The sequence below is a fragment of the Perca fluviatilis genome, chromosome 15 (genome assembly GCF_010015445.1).
Source record: "Perca fluviatilis chromosome 15, GENO_Pfluv_1.0, whole genome shotgun sequence".
NCBI classification, from domain to species: Eukaryota; Metazoa; Chordata; class Actinopteri; order Perciformes; family Percidae; genus Perca; species Perca fluviatilis.
The window spans coordinates 2,131,591-2,153,248 of record NC_053126.1 but is presented as its reverse complement, the minus strand read 5'-3'; the positions used below and the strand labels follow the sequence as shown (position 1 = coordinate 2,153,248).

At 42.8% G+C, this 21,658-nt stretch overlaps 1 protein-coding gene across 1 annotated transcript in view; it reads left to right on the top strand.

Moving 5' to 3' along the window:
- farsa (phenylalanyl-tRNA synthetase subunit alpha) overlaps positions 1-20,517 on the top strand; it is a 28,993-nt gene extending 8,476 nt beyond the window's left edge. Inside the window, exons 6-13 of the mRNA XM_039824602.1 lie at positions 8,426-8,554; positions 8,659-8,774; positions 10,524-10,608; positions 11,281-11,380; positions 12,421-12,589; positions 15,465-15,542; positions 18,582-18,696; positions 20,062-20,517. Of these exons, the coding sequence (XP_039680536.1) occupies positions 8,426-8,554; positions 8,659-8,774; positions 10,524-10,608; positions 11,281-11,380; positions 12,421-12,589; positions 15,465-15,542; positions 18,582-18,696; positions 20,062-20,167 (898 nt within the window). The 3' untranslated portion in view covers positions 20,168-20,517. The remainder of the gene's footprint in view (positions 1-8,425; positions 8,555-8,658; positions 8,775-10,523; positions 10,609-11,280; positions 11,381-12,420; positions 12,590-15,464; positions 15,543-18,581; positions 18,697-20,061) is intronic.
- The last annotated feature ends 1,141 nt before the right edge of the window (positions 20,518-21,658 follow it).

Sequence of the window (21,658 nt, the reverse complement as noted above, 5' to 3'; positions counted from 1 at the left end):
GTCATTAATTTTTCGTGGTGCCTTTGCAACCCTAACTCCGCAGAGTCCAAACCAAAACGGGTCAGAAGAGTTTTCAGATGTCTCCGGTTCAGGGGCTCGGGAACGTAGGGTTGGGCATCGTTTGGTTTTTTTTCCGATACCGGTGCCTGAACCGATTCTTAAAAACTAAAAAAAGAGCACAAAACGACAGCCGGCGACATTAAAGAATGGCTTGTTTATTGCTAAGGCCATATGGTCAAAATTAAAGCTACGTTGTGTAAGAATTTCTCCCAATATCTAACGGTGTTTAATCCAGCTGCTAGCTAACGCTAGGCTAACGTTAGCTGCTGTCGAGTGCAGCATTAAAGGTGCACTATGAGTTCCTGCGTGGTCACTTCTGTTGACGTTCAAAGTAAATACCGAACAAAACGGAGCAAGCTCGCCCCTCCCCCCTTGTTTCTGTAACTGTCATGACTAACTGTCACTAAGCCCCACCCCCTCCCCCAACCATCTTGTCTGTGATTGGCTGGAACGTGGTGTGTTGTATTTCGGTGCACAGCCTGTGCCCCCTAGTGTTTGTGTGACGTTTACGAGCCCTGTGTCGTCTCCAGAGACCGGGCTTTTTCACGGTGTGTTCAGGGACCAGGCAGCTAGCGGATCAATGAGAGATGACCATACCATTTGAGACAAAAATTAAATCACGCTGAAACCACGCAGGAACTCAGTCCTTCCAGAAAACTTCTGCTCTGCCATTTCTTCAAAAACACAGATCAGTGTAACTTCTGCAATCATCATACATTCATATCACCCAAATTATGTGTGCAGTGTGCATCATCTGGATGGGTGCTCTGCATATGGTTAACTGTGCAGTCCTGCCAGAAAAATGCAGAGTTTTTTTGTGATTGTTGCGGGCAAAAATCCTTGATTATTTGGAACGTTTTCTTAGAAAATGCGATGGACTATGCTATATATTTATGCAGTTTTATGCAATGAAATTGCAGGAACTTGCAAAAATTGTGGTTTGACGAAAAAGAGAAAAAAAGGTGATTTGATGACATGACGTTCCCAAGGCAACGGGAAAATGGCTGCTCTTGTGTGAAGTAAACGCAACATTTTTCAACTTTCTGCTAAGATATGTTATGGGACTTTTTTGCAACGAAAATGCAGGGGGTTATGAAATCATGCAAGCACCGCATATTTTGCGCGGAAATCTGCAATTTATGCGGCTAAAGTGCGGCTTATTTGGAAAAAATGCGCATAAATATGCAGACTTTGGCTGATTATGCGATCGCATAATGACATTTTTCTGGAGGGACTGGTAAACGTAGCAAAAGATATTGGTTTTCAAACCAAAACGTAGCAATGTAAATGTTGCCTCAGAGACTCAAGGAACCACAAGTAACCAGGGCTGGGCAATATATTGATATTATATCGATATCGTGATAGGAGACTAGATATCGTCTTAGATTTTGGATATCATAATATCGTGATAACACATAAGTGTCTTTTCCTGGTTTTAAAGGCTGCATTACAGTAAAGTGATGTACTTTTCTGAACTTACCAAACTGTTCTAGCTGTTCTATTATTTGCCTTTTCCCCACTTAGACATTATATCCACATTACTGATGATTATTTATCTAAAATCTAAGTGTGAAGATTATTTAAAGCACCAGTTGTAAACCCTAGAATATCACCACAATATCGACATCGAGGTATTTGGTCAGGAATATATCGTGGTATCTGATTTTCTCCATATCGCCCAGCCCTACTAGTAACTCTGCCTTCTACTTATTTAGTCCAAGTGTTTTTTTATTTTGTTTGCTGACCACAGCTATAAACGTGTCCCGTCTGCCCTGCCCTGTCTGTCAGTGACGGTGTGCAGGACCTCAGACCGGGGACACAGAGAAACCTCCGGCCCATAAAAGGGGACCAGTCCAAAGATGTGGACTTTGTCCTAAAGGCAGGGCAGGACAAAATGAGTGCGGCAAACAAACAAAACGATGTAAACAGAATGAAATGATTCATTGGAAATTGAGATGCTGACCACGTAAGAATGAGTTGTGCAGGGTAGGGCTGCCACCTCTTAGTCGATTAGTCGACTAATCGGTCGTTTTGGTCTTTCTTTAGTTGGTAAGTCATTTTTTTATGCTTATTCATGCTTAATTACTCATTTCCAAGAAACTTATGAGCACATTTGTGGTAAACACAAGATTTAAAGTGGTGCTTTTGCAGGATTAATTGTGGAGAAACTCAGTTTTACAGATGGTTAATCAACTACATTTATATTGTTGCTTTTCTAGTCTTAACCACCTCTCAAAGCGCACAGCTCTGTCGATTCAATCAACTAATCGATTAGTCGACAAAATCGTACAAGTGTAAGGCCCTGTTTACACGATGACGCTCTCGGGTGAAAACGAAAAAATATTTTATCGGATGTGCCTTTGGGGCTTAAAAACGCAAAAAAGTGAAACCACCCTCCAGAGTGTTACCGTCTAAAGGGTAAAAACGCAAAAGTCTGAAGACAGCGGTGTGGAGAGAGACGAGAAAAAGGCGTCTGTTGTTACGGAGTAGGCTACAGAAATGATAGGCTCCTGTTAGAATTTCAATGTAATGGCTCAATATTTAAATGATTTCGACAATGTGGATAAGGTTGTTATAGTTCGATGACGATATGTAGGCTATTCATTTGAGCCAGAGCAGGCGACAACGTGGGGGGTCTTCCAGACGAGCTTTTGTTGTTCGCTTCGACATGTTTTGGTTTCGCGCTACTAAGGAGAGAAGTAGAAGGAAGGTTCTACGCAGGCGCGCTGACTTGGTGATGTTGTGTGGCAGTGCCACCTAGCCGCCTGGAGTGCATACTACATCGAATTTCACACACTTTTGCGTCACCATATGCACGCAGATTGCCCCCCCCAAAACTCTAGTCTAAACGCGGAATGAAAAGTGAGAACGCAACGCCACTTTTGCGTTTTCTCTTCAGATCGTTTCCGTCTAAACATAGCCTTAGTCGACTAAGAATTTCTTTAGTCGAGGACAGCCTTAGTGCAGGGTGGCTGCAAGTCCTGGAAATTTTTTTTTAATATCTCCGAAATTCTGTTATTTTAAATCCAAGGTTCTTCATGGTTTCTTTAAATGTTATCGTTCTCTCTTTTTTGGATAAGAAAGTAAACCAGCCATGCAAACGTGCAGCTGCTTTTGCAGGGTTTCTGCGGGGTCTTAAAAAGTCTAAAAATTCGAAATCACAATTTAAGGCCTTTTTAAAAAGTCTTAAGCCTGAGACGCACCAGGCCGATAATCGGCCGTCTGACAGTCTGGTGAGGTCGGTGACTCGAGTCTGTTCGGTGTGGTCCGTCTGAGGGGCCTTCGGCTTTCATTTGGGCTGATATGACGTGTATAATCGGCAGGGCGGGCACTGCCGGCAGTCAGACTCAAATGACCCATCTGATTGGTGGAGAGCTAACCAGGAAACGTGGAGCGGGATGAGGTGACTAGAGTCTCTCAGAATCTGATGAAAATCTTTTAAACTGACCTTTGTTGATCTGAAATGAAGACAGATTCAGACATTGTGCGTACACACACACACACACACACACACACACACACACACACACACACACACACACACAGAGACACACATACATACAGACACACACACAGAGACACACACACACACAGAGACACAGACACACACACACACACACAGACACATACACACACAGACACATACACACACAGACACACACACAGAGACAGACACACACACACAGAGACAGACACACACACACAGAGACAGACACACACAGACACACAGACACACACACAGACACACACACACACAGACACACACACACAGAGACACAGACACACACACACAGACACACACACACACACACACACACACACGAGACACACACACGAGACACAGACACACACACACAGAGACACAGACACACACACACAGACACACACACAGACACACACACAGAGACACACACACACAGACACACACACAGACACACACACAGAGACACACACACACAGACACACACACACACACAGAGACACACACACAGACACACACACACACACACACAGAGACACACACACAGACACACACACACAGACACACACACACACACAGAGACACACACACACACACAGAGACACACACACACAGACACACACACACACACACACACACACACACACACAGACACACACACACACACACACACACAGAGACACACAGACACACACACACACACAGAGACACACACACACACAGAGACACACACACACACACAGACACACACACAGACACACACACACACACACACAGACACACAGACACACACACAGACACACACACACACACACACACACACACACACACACAGACACACACACAGACACACACACAGACACACACACACACACACACACACACACACACAGACACACACACAGACACACACACCCTATTTCTCTCTCCAGATGTTCCCAGTAACATGTCTCTGTGAACTATTTTAGTCCAATATGAGATCAGATTCTCAACAAGACTCCATTATGGTCTGGTTTTGAATTTCCAGAGAAACCAGACCCCACGTGACGCTGTTCGTCCAATCAGCTGCCGGTTTTAATTTTTTGGGGCGACAACACAGATTAGCGCCGCCTGTTGCTATGGAGACGTATCAGGTCTCGTCTCTTCGGTGAGTTCTGAGGAACTTTCTGGACCAACTCGAGGAAACCGATCAGTCCGACTGGCTCTACTGCCGTCTGATTGGCCGTCTGGTTGGTGCGTCTGCAGCTTTAGATGTAGCGTTAAATGGAAGTAGGAAAATTAAGACTTCCCATGGCATGAAAACATTACTTTATGAGTTTTTTTAACATTAATATGAGTTCCCCCAGCCTGCCTATGGTCCCCCAGTGGCTAGAAATGGTGATAGGTGTAAACCGAGCCCTGGGTATCCTGCTCTGCCTTTGAGGAAATGAAAGCTCAGATGGACCAATCAGGAATCTTCTCCTTATGAGGTCATAAGGGGAAAGGTTACCTCCCCTTTCTCTGCTTTGCCTGTCCAGAGAATTTGGCCCTCCCATGAGAGAGAGAGAGAGAGACATCATGGCTTTCAAACGAGCAGCTTTACATTTAGAGTATTTTGTTCTAAGTCTTAATTTTCCTACTTCCACGTAGCGCTACAGCTAATGCTCGCTGACGTTTTTTGATTTTGATTTCGTTGTGTTGTAGTTCCTTCTTTCGCTGTTCAAAATATAATTTGCTATATTACGAGCATGCGACTTATATTGCAGCCAATCAGCTTTCGTGGTGTTATTGCGACGCTGTACCACAGACATGAAACAGATTTTATTCTTCAGCTATGGGAAGTGCAAGTTTAGCGATACTAAAATCGTTTTAGACGATGTTTCAGGACTCTGACATCTGACTTTTGATGTCATGATATAGGTCTTAAATTTCATTCATAATAGTCTTAAAAAGATCTTAAAAAGTCTTAAATTTTACTTGGTAAAACCTGCAGAAACCCTGTTTTGATTCCCATTGACAAAACTGGCTGTATTTTTCATTTAACATTGTCACGCACATATCTCAATGTCTGTCTGTATGTTAATGAAAACTTTTGGGCACTTTGAAGTAGTCACTACTTCTGTGAGATACCTCAAAATAAAAATAGGATAAATACATAAGATAAAAAAGCTCATAATGCAGCTTATACAGTTTTCATGCTGAGGATGAGGCATTAAAATACCAGCAGAATGAAAAGGTTAGCATGAAATCATATCAAAGATGGGGATTAAGCTAAAAGCAGCATCCAGATGTTCCCAAATATTTTAAATTGATGCTGCTTTTACTCCTCTGTGCAGATTGTGTATGGCTTAGATCTGACGCTTTAATCTTCTCAGCTGCTGATTTCAAATGAGCCTCAAAAGACTCGGGACAAAATATTCTGTATTGTCGAAAACCTCCCGGCTATAAAGACGGGAGGCACGCTGTAGTTAGATTACATAGACTCATGCACAGACATGCATAAAGTACTAGAGACCCAGACTTGAGTAGAAAAAGTGTCTATATCAGAAATTTGTGTTTCTTTCAACCAAATTTGTTAGACATACATGAAATAATTAGGCAAAACACATGTCGGCTGTTAATCTACTTTATCCCATGACATCTGGCCATCCCTTGTTTCATGTTCTGAGAAGCCAATGATCCACCTTTAGACATGACTGAGCCTCTGATGACATGGAAGATTACTGGGAAAGAGAAGGTGACTTTCACAAGCAGGTTTAAAGGAACACGCTGACTTATTGGGACTTTATCTTATTCACAGTAACCCCCAGAGTTAGACAAGTCCATACATACCCTTCTCATCTCAGTGCGTGCTGTAACGCTGTCTGACGACTCCAGCAGCATCAGCCCATCACAGATCCTGCAGGTAACTGGTTCCAGTAATCCTACTGCTCCGAAAAAGTGACAAAATAACTCCAACATGTTCCTATTTACATGTTGTGATTTGTAGAGTCACAGCGTGTACAAAAAACAACGTAACATGAGACACAGCCATCTTCTAACCATAAACAAACCGGGAACTATATTCCCAGGCGGAAGAATATAGTACTTGGGTGGAATGATTTGCTTTGCAGCAAGCCTGTCTGAGAATATAGTTCCAGGTTTGTTTACTGGTTAGAAGATGGCTGTGTGTCATGTGACCTTGTTTTTTGTACACGCTGTGACTCTACCAATCACAACATGGAAACAGGAACATGTTGGTGTTATTTAAGACCTTTTATTTGTCCCCGAAGGGCAATTAATTTTGCTGCAGTAGCAAAGTAGTACCCAAACAATACATGACAAAAAACATTCAACATCATTAAAATTTACAATACACCTATCCGACAAATTGATATATTAATACCACTAACATTTAAATTCAAATTTCAATTCAGTGCAGATGTTACCTCTTTTTCAGAATTTATCAAAGAGATAGCAGAGGGTACAAAAGAAAATGTATATCGATTTGTTTTGACGTATGGCTGATTAAGGCAGGAACCAGAAGGCAACATCTTAAATTCTGCATGCAGGGGGTGAGAACTACAAGACATGATGGATTCTGCCTTTTTTCAGTACATGTCTATCGTACAGTTCATTTAGTTTTACCTGTTGAATCCCGATAATTTTGCTGCTAACTTTATTTACCATTGCTAATGTGTTCTTCTGTTTTTAAACTAAGAGAAGCATACCAGCAAATACATGAAAAAGTAAAAACAGACTCAATAAAGGATTTATAAAACAATGTCATCAGGGATCTGTCTACTCGAAACTTAGCTGACTTTCTCAGACAGAAGAGACGTTGCTGACTTTTCTTATTCAGCATGTCTGTGTTCAGGTCAAAGGTCAACTTGTTATCAATAATGATTTTGTCACTTTAGTCATTATTCGGAGAAGTAGGATTTCTGGAACCGTCTATATCAGAAATTTGGGTTTCTTTCAACCAAAGTTTTTGGACATACATGAAATAATTAGTTAAAACACATGTAGGCTGTTAATCTACTTTATCCCATGACATCTGGCCATCCCATATTTCATGTTCTGAGAAGCCAATTATCCACCTTTAGACATGACTGAGCCTCTGATGACATGGAAGATTACTGGGAAAGAGAAGGTGACTTTCACAAGCAGGTTTAAGGTTAAGCACGAAACAACGCTACAATTAACTGACAACAGAAGTTATACGAGTTAGAGTTGTCAAGGACGCCACAGCACGCTCTCTTTCTCCTTTATCTCAACTTCTCCACCGTGTGTGGCGCGTACCGGCTCGCGGTGTGAAGCGTGTCGGCGCTATTCTCCCACATGTAGGGAACCTGGTGAGTTAACCTGCAACATGTCAGCTGTTTGGGGATTCTTCAGCGTGTGAGCAGAAGATAACAACTTTGCAATATGCAACACCTGCGAGGAGACAGTAGGGCGTGGAGGGACCACACCAAGAACCAGAATCACATTTCTTTTAGTGTGATATTGGATGTGAAAAGAAGGAAATGGTTCTAACATTGCTCTTTAGATGTGTGTGAATGTCCCACACCAGGAGTAATTTATATAGTTCTGTTGTATAGTGATCCATTATCTGTTCACAACATGTTCTATTAGAGAAAAGATAGAAAATAAATATTTGTGTGTGCTGTAAAGTGGTTAGAAAAAATGAAATCGGAATCTGCTAAAATCGGTATCGGCTGGCCTAACTCAAAGAAAATCGGAATCGGCCTAGAAAGTTGTAATCGGTGCATCTCTAATTTATATGTATATTTTTAAAAATCACGCATGGAAATGTACATACATTTTGTTGCATTGATAATCGGTTGGCCTCTGAATCGAATCGTGAGGTGCCATGAGATTCCCACCCCTACTAATCGGTCTGTCACTACTTCTGTTGCGTTGCAGTGGCAGCTGGAAAGAGAAGAAGTTTAAGCCGTACAACTTTGAGGCGATGGGCGTGGCCCCAGACTGCGGCCATCTGCACCCGCTGATGAAAGTGCGAACGCAGTTCAGGCAGATCTTCCTCGAGATGGGGTGAGTGGCTGTAAACATCGCAGCGGAAATTAAACATTTCACACACCCATAAAAATCAAAAAAATCAAACCCACATACAGTAAGTAACCCTGGGCTTGCTGTAGCTTCTCAGAGATGCCGACCAACAACTTCATCGAGAGCTCTTTCTGGAACTTCGACTCGCTGTTCCAGCCGCAGCAGCACCCGGCCAGAGACGCACACGACACCTTCTTCCTGTCCGGTGAGGCCTGGTTTCTCTCTCACACTCCTGTCCCATCTAGTCGTACAAATACAAAACGCACAATTCACAACATGAACACATCTCCCTCCCTTCGTCATCACCACCAACCCAGACAAAAATCAAAAGATGACTCAGTAACTTATAGTAATATTCAAGACAATTCAACAAAATGGTAACAAACTAGATAGTTGTAGTAGTTCATGGCGTAGCAGGGCACTGCAGGGTGTAGCAGGACACTGCAGGGTGTAGCAGGGCATTACAGGGTGTAGCAGGGCACTGCAGGGCATTAAAGGGAGTAGCAGGGCACTGCAGGGCATTAAAGGGTGTAGCAGGGCACTGCAGGGCATTAAAGGGTGTAGCAGGGCACTGCAGGGTGTAGCAGGACACTGCAGGGTGTAGCAGGGCATTACAGGGTGTAGCAGGGCACTGCAGGGTGTAGCAGGGCATTAAAGGGTGTAGCAGGACACTGCAGGGTGTAGCAGGGCATAGCAGGGCATTACAGGGTGTAGCAGGGCACTGCAGGGTGTAGCAGGGCGTAGCAGGGCATTAAAGGGTGTAGCAGGACACTGCAGGGTGTAGCAGGGCATTACAGGGTGTAGCAGGGCACTGCAGGGCGTAGCAGGGTGTAGCAGGGCGTAGCAGGGCATTACAGGGTGTAGCAGGGCGCTGCAGGGCGTAGCAGGGCATTACAGGGTGTAGCAGGGCACTGCAGGGCGTAGCAGGGTGTAGCAGGGCGTAGCAGGGCATTACAGGGTGTAGCAGGGCACTGCAGGGCGTAGCAGGGTGTAGCAGGACATAGCAAGGCAGATCTCCCACCGTGGTCAGAAAGAACAGGAGAGAGAGAGAGACACATAGAACGGGAGACTCTTTGGTTCTCTCACTATGACTCTAGAGTCACTACTCACTCTGAAGATAATCCCCATCACTCTCTCACTCACTCTACCACACACAGACATACACACACACACACACCGGCTCGACGCACACACCAGTGCACAAGTGTAAACATCAGGCCACTTATGTAGGCTACGGAGAAAGCTCTGCGTGGAGCCTCCGCAGAACCGTAAAACGGCCTTTAGGAGCCCTTCACGAAGTTCAGCTACTTTCCCCATTTTCTAGTCTAGACATCCAATCTGGCAAACCGGTTATTTGACATCTTTTCAAGCGCCGCCACCCTTAGCCGTCTCACAAGCTCACTCAACTCAATCAACTGCCCCCACCCCCCCTTCATTCTTCCATCCTCTTCAAAGAATCCGTCTGGCTATCATTAAACTAGTCATCACATTTAAGAGTAAACGTAGAACTCTCCTCTTTGATAAAGCTTATAGTCAGGGAGTGAAGTTAAATTGTGTAAAATTGTCTTTTCTGTTTTATAAGTTTACATTTGGGCCACAAAAAACAGTACTATGGCCACCGTATTTAGGGTCTTGGTGGCCTATGGGGCCAGTGCTTATAAATATTACATTAGATTCAACTTCATTGTCATTGTGCAGAGTACAAAGACAATGAAATGCAGTTTTTGCATCCAACCAGAAGTGCAAAAAAAGCAGAAAAGTGCAATGCGATATACAAGTATAGACAGGACAAGAAATATAATGCAGTGTAGACAGTAGTGTACAGTTGGTTAACAGAAGGTGGTTTAGAGTAATATATAAATTAAATATAAATGTGTGCAGTGTGTTAGCAGTTACCATATAAGAGCAGAATATATATGGCTATGTAATATTAGCATCCATATTGTTTTTTCAGACCCAGCTCTCGCCCACGAGTTCCCGCAGGACTACCTGGAGAGAGTGAAGAAGGTCCACTCAGAGGGAGGCTTTGGCTCACAAGGGTGAGACACAGCCAGAGAGACATACCTCCATCTTTATAATACATTAACCAAAGAGGGACATACCTCCATCTTTATAATACATTAACCAAAGAGAGACATACCTCCATCTTTATAATACATTAACCAAAGAGAGACATACCTCCATCTTTATAATACATTAGCCAAAGAGGGACATACCTCCATCTTTATAATACATTAACCAAAGAGGGACATACCTCCATCTTTATAATACATTAGCCAAAGAGGGACATACCTCCATCTTTATAATACATTAGCCAAAGAGGGACATACCTCCATCTTTATAATACATTAGCCAAAGAGAGACATACCTCCATCTTTATAATACATTAACCAAAGAGAGACATACCTCCATCTTTATAATACATTAACCATACCTTCATCTTTATAATACATTAACCAAAGAGAGACATACCTCCATCTTTATAATACATTAACCAATGAGGGACATACAGAATTAAAACGACAAAGCAACGAGACCAAAGTTAATATTGGAGTGGCTAGAACAGCTGCGTGGAAACGATGGAGATACTAAGAGATCATTTTGGGTTAGAAAGTAACATTCAGTTGGTTGTCTTAAACAATTTCACTGCTACATCGGAGATTTTTTTACACAATGTACTAGCTTTAATATCCTGCTGTCTTTTTTTACAGGTACAAATATGACTGGAAGATAGAGGAGGCTCAGAAGAACATCCTCCGCACTCACACTACGGCAGTCAGCGCACGCATGCTGTATAAACTGGCTCAACAGGTGGGCTGCACGTCTCGTACACACACTTGTTTACCTGTCGAAGTAACTGATGCTATCAGGACGTAAACCATCTGAGGCTGGCTAACTCTTTTAGTTGGACTGCAAAACGGAGACATACCTAGAGAGATTCTTTGTGGTGTGGGAGGTGGAGGATAGGGGGGGCTATATACCTCGCACAATTGGTGTTGTAGTCAAGACCACCTAAACCGAGACAAAGTCTTCACCAAGACCAGAGTGTATCGAGACCGAGACTTTGAGGGGTTGGGACCGAGACAAGACCGAACAGCTAAAACTAGATCCCTGAAACCTACAGTATATACAAAGCTAGCTAATATGTATAGCTAATAGACCTTTTTCATAGCAGACATAAAGCTCTCTCTCTCTCGCTCTCTCTCTGTCCCTCTCTCTCTGTCTCACTCTGTCTCTCTTTCTCTCTTTTTGTCTCTCTGTGTCTGTCTCTCTGTCCCTCTGTCTCTCTCCATCTCTCTCTCTCTGTCCCTCTGTCTCTCTCCATCTCTCTCTCTCTGTTTCTCTCTCTCTGTTTCTCTCTCTCTCTTTCCATCTCTCTCTCTCTCTGTTTCTCTCTGTCTCACTCTGTCTCTCTTTCTCTCCCTCTCTCTGTCTCTCTCCTCTCCCTTTCTCTCTCTCTCTCCCTCTCTCTGTCTCTCTGTCTCACTCTGTCTCTCTCACTCTGTCTCTCTCCTCTCCCTTTCTCTCTTTCTCTCTCTCTCTCTGTCTCTCTCTCTGTCTCACTCTGTCTCTCTCCTCTCCCTTTCTCTCTTTCTCTCTGTCTCACTCTGTGTGTCTCTCTCTCTCTCCTCTCCCTTTCTCTCTGTCTCTCTCTCTCTGTCTCTCTCTCTGTCTCACTCTGTCTCTCTCTCTGTCTCTGCCTCTCTCTCTCTCCTCTCCCTTTCTCTCTGTCTCTCCCTTTCTCTCTGTCTCCCTCTCTCTCTCTCTTTCTGTCTCCCTCTCTCTGTCTCCCTCTCTCTCTCTCCCCCCCTCCATCTGGTCTCCTTTGTGTTGAACCGTCCGCCCACCAGGAGAAGTTCACCCCCGTCAAGTATTTCTCCATCGACCGGGTGTTCAGGAACGAGACGCTGGACGCCACCCACCTGGCCGAGTTCCACCAGATCGAGGGCGTGGTGGCCGACTACGGCCTCACGCTGGGAGACCTGATCGGCATCCTGTACCAGTTCTTCACTAAACTAGGTGAGGAGGAGGGACGAGAACCGCTAAGAGCTCAGCTGAATAATAAAATTAAAATTAAGATTTTAGAATGTTACAAAGTCTAACACAAAACTCTGTTTTAAATGTACATTGGGTAGTGTTTTAAGTATTTTATTAGCTAAAATCAATGTCTTCATTCATAAATATGTCCTCATTGGTGTACAATGACCTCTGCCAATGATCTGACTTATCCTCGTAAGCGAAGATTTTGTTATCTGTATTTACATAGGACGGGTAAGTCAAAGGAGGTTTCCGTGCCGTTCTGCCATCTTGACAAACTACAATAGCTGAGGAGGGACATACAGCACTAACCTACCTGTCTAGCTAATCCACAACGCGTTTTTGTTCAGAGCCAGTGTCACTGTGACTGAAACCAGAAAAGAGAGACAGCGGAGAGATCAGTGTGCCATGAGAGGCAGAGAGAAGGCTGCACTGCTCTTTAGTTCAAAAAAATTGGTGGATCATACTTATGCCGAGCCACAGAAGGACTACTCGTCGCCAAAAAAGCGAAAAAGGGAATTAAATGCTTTAAGCGATTATTTAATAAATGAGAAACTTTTCCAACATAATCCCCAGTAACCGAGAGAGGGCTGGGTATCGTTCAAAATCTTTCCATCGGGGCGCCAATTTCGATACCTCAGTTTCGATGCCGGTTCCTAACGATACTTTTTTCGATACCATATGTTTTAAAATCCATTTCAACATCAACAAAAATACATTAAACACAAAGCTTTTATTTTCCACCTTAATTGTGAATCAAAACCGTTATCAAAATTAAAAGAATTCTGGTAAAACTGCTCACTGTGTGTGTGTGTGTGTGTGTGTGTGTGTGTGTGTGTGTGTGTGTGTGTGTGTGTGTGTGTGTGTGTGTGTGTGTGTGTGTGTGTGTGTGTGTGAGCTCCGCTCTCTGTCAATATGCGGAGGACAGGAGAGAGGACAGATAAGACAGATAAGCTCGCGCTCAGACGCTTTTGGAACTGAAATTTGGCACCGAAAGATGAATAATTTTTCGATACTCATAGGATCGGAGATTTTTTTCGATGCCATAAAGGTATCGACGTTCAGTACCCAGCCCTAAACAGAGAGTCAGATAGTGTTGTTGCGGGGGGGGGGGACACAGAGCTGTAGCCGAGCCAAAGCAGAACACTTTTATATTCATTAACTTTATTACATTAGATTCAACTTTATTGTCATTGTGCAGAGTACAAGTACAAAGACAGCGAAATGCAGTTTGCGTCGAACCAGAAGTGCAAAAAAAAGCAGAAAAGTGCAATGTGATATACAGAGTAAAGACAGGTGGTGCATAGACAAGACAATAAATATATCGCAGTGTTATAAGAGCAGAGTAAATATGGCTATGTAATATGAACAATGTATGAACTACACGTACAGATATGTGCAATGTAGTAGCAGTGACATACTAGTAGTAAGAATAATGTAGATATAGATATATGCATTGTAATGGCAGAATATATACAGTACAGGCCAAAAGTTTGGACACACCTCATTCAATGTGTTTCTTTATTTTCATGACTATTTACATTGTAGATTCTCAATGAAGGCATCAAAACTATGAATGAACACATATGGAATTATGTACTTAACAAAAAAGTGTGAAATAACTGAAAACATGTCTTATATTTTAGATTCTTCAAAGTAGCCACCCTTTGCTTTTTTTGATAACTCTGCAAACCCTTGGTGTTCTCTCAATGAGCTTCATGAGGTAGTCACCTGAAATGGTTTTACCTTCACAGGTGTGCTTTGTCAGGGTTAATTAGTGGAAGTTTTTCCCTTATTAATAAAAAAGCAAAGGGTGGCTACTTTGAGGAATCTAAAATATAAGACATGTTTTCAGTTATTTCACTTTTTGTTAACATAATTCCATATGTGTTCATTCATAGTTTTGATGCCTTCAGTGAGAATCTACAATGTAAATAGTCATGAAAATAAAGGAAATGCATTGAATGAGAAGGTGTGTCCAAACTTTTGGCCTGTACTGTATATAAGAAAAACTGAATAAATATGGATATTCTGTGTGAACCATATAGACAGATATGTACAGCTATGTGCAGTGTGGTAACATAAGAATAAGTGTATGTGCAGGATGAAGAGTATGAAGAGCAGTAGAATATGCCTATGTATAGGTGTAATTACAGTATATACATATGTAAGTAAGTAAATAAATAGAACAGTATGGTTGGGGTAGTGCAAATTGTTCGGGGGGGGTGGAAATGCGGATATCGGGCAAATAAAACGCAGATACAGATAATCTGCAAACTGCCCAAAACAGCCCTGATAATCAGTCTATCCCTAATCAAAGGTCTTGCTAATAGATTATAAGGTTTAGGTGCAGCACCCGAGCTGTTTTAGGCAGCACCTAAGCTCAGATCTAATGATTGTAGTCGGACTTCTTTGGCTTTACGTTTTGTCTTTAAGCTTTTTGAGTGCTCTAGCTTTTCCAACGTTTCAGACACAGATATGGAAATATTAACGGTCCTAAATGATGGGGGGGAAATGACTTCCACTAAGAGAAGCAAACAGACTACAAAGAGAGGCCCAAATCAAGTCAAGTCAGCTTTATTGTCAGATGTGCTATACATGCATGACATACGGCACACATGAAATTTCAGTCCTCTCGGACTCAGGGTGCAAGATGCAATAAAAAAAATAAGTGTTCTATAAATAGAAAAGACATAGAATAAACAATCAACAATTTAACATGACATAAAATAAGCAATCAACAATCAGAATCACAATCAAGGCAATCAGATGACCACGTAACAACAGTTTTCAGATTTTTGAGTCGGTCTTCTGATCTGATGTTCATTTTCAAGCCGCACAAATCTTTCTTTTCTAGGAATTACCAAACTCCGCTTCAAGCCTGCCTACAACCCGTACACCGAGCCCAGCATGGAGGTGTTCAGCTACCACGAAGGTAAAGTACAAACCCTCTGTTAGTGAAATCTTACAGATCTTAATCAGACTAGAAGGGGTGGGGGGGGGGGGGGCAGCCCTAACCTGACTCCACCAGATGGATCGCTTCGCATTTGCTCAGCATATCCATCTGGGAACTTTCCGTTGGAGAACTTTTGGGAAGGGGCGAAAATCCTGGTTAGCTGATTGGATAAACCACCTGTCTATCACCACCTATAGTTGGTGATAGACGGGCCAAATCAACCAATCAAATCAACGAAGCGTATGCAAATACAACCACAAGCCAGGCTACCCCTGCTGCTGCAGGCAGAGCATAGCTCGTTAGCTCAGCAAGCTAGCAGCATGTCGGTAAAGGAGATTTGCCGTTTGTGTAACGAGATTTTAGGAATAAAAGGCTCCATTTCAGGTTCCTGGTCCATATTCCAAAAGAAGGATCCAAGAGGAAAAAGCATTAGCGAGCAGCTAACAGAATTAGGGCTACCGCTGTCTGAAAATCCTGGTTAGCTGATTGGATAAACCATCTGTCTATCACCACCTAAACCCGCCTCAAAACCAACGCTGATTGGTCGGTCGTTTGGCGAACGGCTCCAAATTTTCTCTATCTCAAGATGCCAGACTGATCTGGGAGTAGAAGGCTAGGGCAGCCCTAGGTGTTACAACCTCCTAAATCTGTTTCAGTTTGTCAGGTGTGCACGATATATCACGCTGTGCAATATTGATATCGCAAATGTCCCGGAAAGTCTGCCATATTCAGTTTATTTTGCTGAGAGTTGCGCTGCTGGCTGTGTGTTGTGATGAATTTAGAGCCCGCACATTTGTAGTGGCCAGTTGCCCTGTCACACTGTAATGGCAAAATTACATTTAAGCATGATTCTTTTATATTCTTGTTTCTGTTTTAGTTTTTCTCACAATACTGAAAGGGAGTTGATCTCATTCCCACATGTTGATTCTGATTCTGATTAACTAAGTAGGAGCCACAGAGTCTGGAGACAAAAGCGTACGGCCTTTGTTTGAACCGATAAAGGTACAAGGTCACAGTAAACTCTCTCTCTGCAGATTCAGTCCTCCCTTGCCTGTTGAGATGTACGGGGCATGTGACCTCAGGGTGAAAGTAGGGCACTGGGGGAAAGAACGAAGTGGCTCCATGATGTCTCTTGAGCTTTAGCATTATCTTCTACGTCTAGAGTTGCCTGTAAGAATCGCAGAGTCACGTTTAAGACCAGAGCATGTGATTATCACTCCCATTTCTTTGTCTGTATATAAGCTCAGTGTTCCTCTTCACTCGTTGAAGAGACTTTCCCACGCTGGGCTGCTGTGCCTTTTTGTGAAATTGTGTTACTCCTATATTCTTGCAACTTTATCATAAAGTACAGAAACCTAACTTGATTTAGTTTGCAATTGTCTTTATTTTGTTTCACTCTTTAACTTTCTAAATCCACTCCTGCTGAAAAGAAACTTCCACAACAACACGTGCACGCTCCGATAACATGAGTGGATATACGACTCGTCAAGTCGTCTGAACTCAGAGGACCCCGAGCTCAATTTCAAAGATGGCTACGTCGTGCATCACACGTAGTAAACATTGTGGTTTTCTACAATTTTAAGCACTTTTGTCTTTGTTGTAACCAAATGAAGAAGTCTTACACATAGCACTGTATACTGCTACCTATAGGCATGTCTCTACAGTCTTATTAGGAGTTAAACATAGCGCTGTATACTGCTACCTATAGACATGTCTCTACAGTCTTATTAGGAGTTAAACATAGCGCTGTATACTGCTACCTATAGACATGTCTCTACAGTCTTATTAGGAGTTAAACATAGCGCTGTATACTGCTACCTATAGGCATGTCTCTACAGTCTTATTAGGAGTTAAACATAGCGCTGTATACTGCTACCTATAGGCATGTCTCTACAGTCTTATTAGGAGTTAAACATAGCGCTGTATACTGCTACCTATAGGCATGTCTCTACAGTCTTATTAGGAGTTAAACATAGCGCTGTGTACTGCTACCTATAGGCATGTCTCTACAGTCTTATTAGGATTTAAATACCGCCTGATTAGTTATTTTGAAGCTTGTGCAGCTGAAGTTGGCTAGAGACGCTCGGTTGCTATGTGACAACGATGGCTTTAAGCCGAGTCTTGAGCAGAAAGCAGAGCAATAGCCTACCCGCGGTTATTCGTTTTTCGACACGGATGTGACGTCGCACTCGAGCTACTAGTCGCGATTACAAGACAAAAAGAACGCACCATGAGTATCGTGCAGCCCTAGTCTTTGTAGGACGATGCTGTACCAAAAAACACAAAGGAGAACTCAAACAGTACAGTATACAACAAAACCCCAACACAACCCATCCCTCCACCCATCAGACAAAAATTATTGGATATATACAGTAAAAAAATAAAAAAAACGTAGAAATTATTAGAAAAGGATACATAAATATACATACATACACAAACATACAAAAGTAATTTTGAGACTGTATTCTCTACTTGATTTTTTTCAACAAATGTCAAGAAGGGTTGCCAGATTGCATAGAATCTGTGGACAGACCCTTGAAGAGAGTATCTTATTTTCTCTAGTTTAAGATACTGCATAATCTCCTTAATCCAATGAGAAAAAGTGGGAGGAAGAGAGTCTTTCCATTTAAACAATATTAATCTCCTGGCAAGAAGTGTGCAAAAGGCCAACATTTTACAATTATAGCTGCTCAGGTGCAAGTTCTGTGCTGTAACACCAAATAAAGCAAGAAAAGGAGATGGTTCTATTGGCAGTCCCATCGTTTCTGAAAATGCGTCAAAAATCAATTTCCAAAAGTTATACAAACTTGGGCATGTCCAGAACATGTGTAAAAGGCTTGCAGGAGCTTGCCTACATCTATCACAAATAGGATCTAGTTCTGGTCTGAATTTAGATAACCTAACCTTCGACCAATGGAGTCAGTGTACCACCTTGAATTGTACAGGACGATGCTGTTTTGTGTCGTTTCGTGTGTGTGCGTCAACTGTATATAATTTGTCTCGATGTCGTGCATACAGGACTCCAAAAGTGGGTGGAGGTGGGAAACTCTGGGGTCTTCAGACCAGAGATGCTGCTGCCCATGGGTCTCCCCGAGGACGTGTCTGTGATCGCCTGGGGGCTGTCTCTGGAAAGGTGACCACACTACGCTGACCACCAATGTGTCACACAGACAGAGAAACTGTTGTTGTTCTTCCAAACTTTCCATTTTCAGCGTGTAGCGTTAGCTCGCTAGCTCGTAGGGCTGTGTATTGGCAAGACCCATCACCATACACGGGTCACGATTCAGCATATTGCTATATATTTCGATACTGTGCGTAAGGCGATATATATTTTTTTTTTTAGATAGTATAATTTTAGAAAAACTAATATTTAAAAAGAGACATGATGTGCAAACTGCCAGTTTGGGATTGTGGTTCCCAGGTTCTTAATGAGCTAATGTTGATATGCTAAAGTAGGCCAAAGGTCAGCCATAGCTACGCTGTTAGCTTCTAGCCAAAAGTTAAGCCCTGTTTGGCCCTGCTTGGCCCTGCTTGGCCCTGCTAGGCCCTGCTAGGCCGTGCTGGGCCCTGCTGGGCACTGCTGGGAACTCTCAGCATAGCCATCTAGCGGTAGGGGGTTTAAACACAACATAAACGTGAACCACTGTCTTACATGAATATTTTTTAACGTAAACTACAAAAAAAATTATACAGTATTGCAAAATAAAATATTGAGGTACTCAAGTGTATAGATTTAAACTTTAAAGCCACTCCATTGGTCTCCGTCGAAGTCTACGGGGTCACATTGTCCATTTATTTAACTGTCTACGACGGGGCTCTTCAACAGGGGGTCTGGGACCCCTAGGGGGGGTCCTCAGAGTCAATGCAGGTGGGCCTCCAAATTACTGTTAAATTGTTTTAAAAAAGTCTTAACATGAATCCAACATATAATAGCAAATATAAATCCCCACTGCTTACTGGCCTATAGTCAAGGTAGTCACTAAGACCATCCACAGATGTGTGCCACATGTATGTTTAACATTAAAACATGATTTATAAAATCATGCAAACAATTATTAGGCTATTTGAATAGATTAGGATTCTATGCAAAAAACTTATGTATAAAGGCTTTATGCCGCTCTACAAGTTATCGTAGGCCCCTTTTAATATGCAACTTAATTCTATTCAATATATGTAGTAGGGGGTCCCTGATCCATCTCTCTTTCAGTTAAACCCTTGTGTTGACAACACGGGTTAATACAGCACCTTAGTGCTCGTTTGTACAGCATTTTGTGTTTAAATGTGCTCTAGAAATAAACTTTACTTCCTTACTTTACGAGAAACGATTTAGAGAGCAATTCTCAACAAAGTAAACGGAAGTACATAATCCTTGTGACCCGAAGGACAAAACAAGGGGTCCTTGGCTTAAAAAACATTGAAGACCCCTGGTCTACGATATAAACTACCGTTAATGTAAGAAGTGTTTTTCTCACTCAGCCTTCTCCTCTCCCCCCCCCAGGCCCACCATGATTAAATACGGCATCAACAACATCCGAGAGCTGGTGGGACACAAAGTCAACCTGCAGATGGTCTACGACAGCCCCATGTGTCGACTGGAGTCCTGAAGTTCACCCACCGTTTATCCTTATTATTATTATTAGTATTATTATTTAGAATTGGACCCACCTTTCCTTTAGCTGGGACAACTCCTTTCTACGCCTCCCTCTCCTGCTGAGCTCGACCAGTAAAACCAGTTGGAAGGCGACCGATGCAGAAAGACTTGAGACAGACTTCTTCAAAGGGCTTTTACACACAGGAGCAGCCTTTTTATATGAACTTAATATTCCAAAACATCATGCAAATCTTACCTTTGTTACATACTAAGAAGAGTTTGTTGCACCCCGCTACTGCAGGAAATATCTGACTTCTGTTATGTGACAGAGGTTCAATAAAAATGCTTCTTTGTTCCCAAATACCTGCAGCCTGACATGTGTTGTTGTTGTTAACCTGACGCTGGAGGTAGGATTGTGAAGATCCAGGACTTAGCCAAAGAATTTGAACATCTACAACTTCTCAGTACCTCCACCCCCCCCCCCCCCCACCCTTTCTGCTAAAGCCCAAAACGGTCTCCTAAGCCCCTCCCCCCACAAGGGAGAATGAATACGCACAACCGGCACATACAGGTACTTCACTAAAACTCAAGGCTAAAGGCTAACTTAGCAGCTTCCCACTAAAGCTAACGTTAGCTATCCATCAGTAATAACTGTCACCAGCATCATTTACCACACCGACTGACAATATTCACGTTTGTTATGAGCCTCATATATCAGTGGGAAAGTCTCCATTAACCCGCTACACAACAGCTGTTTCTCTCCTGATGTGACAGCGCCATTCTTCCCTCTCATAGGGAGCCTCGGTGATGCCGGTCTGGTCTATAGCCTGGAGCCGGTCTGGTCTATAGCCTGGAGCCAAAGCCCCATCCATCAGGATCTATTTTAGGCAAGGCAAGGCAGCTTTATTTGTATAGCACATTTCAGCAACAAGGCAATTCAAAGTGCTTTACATGAAACAGTTAGAAAACAATTAAAAACAATTTCAAAGCATTAAAAGACAAAAAATAAAATGTAAAGAGCAATTAGAAAACAAACAATTTAAAATCCTTAAAAGACAAGAATAAAATGTACAGTGCAGTATAAGAATGTTAAAGAAAGAACAGTTAAAAATAGGTTATTTAAAGAAAGGCAACATCAAAAAGATAGATAGGTCTCTAGTTTTGATTTATAAGAACTGAGAGTTGCAGCAGACCTGCAGTTTTCTGGGAGTTTGTTCCAGATATGTGGAGCATAAAAACTGAACGCTGCTTCCCCCTGTTTAGTTCTGACTCTGGGGACAACAAGTAGACCTGTCCCAGACCACCTGAGAGGTCTGGGTGGGTCATAGTGTAGCAGGCCTGTCCCAGACCACCTGAGAGGTCTGGGTGGGTCCTAGTGTAGCAGGCCTGTCCCAGACCACCTGAGAGGTCTGGGTGGGTCCTAGTGTAGCAGACCTGTCCCAGACCACCTGAGATGTCTGGGTGGGTCATAGTGTAGCAGCAGACATGGCATTTTAGGACATGG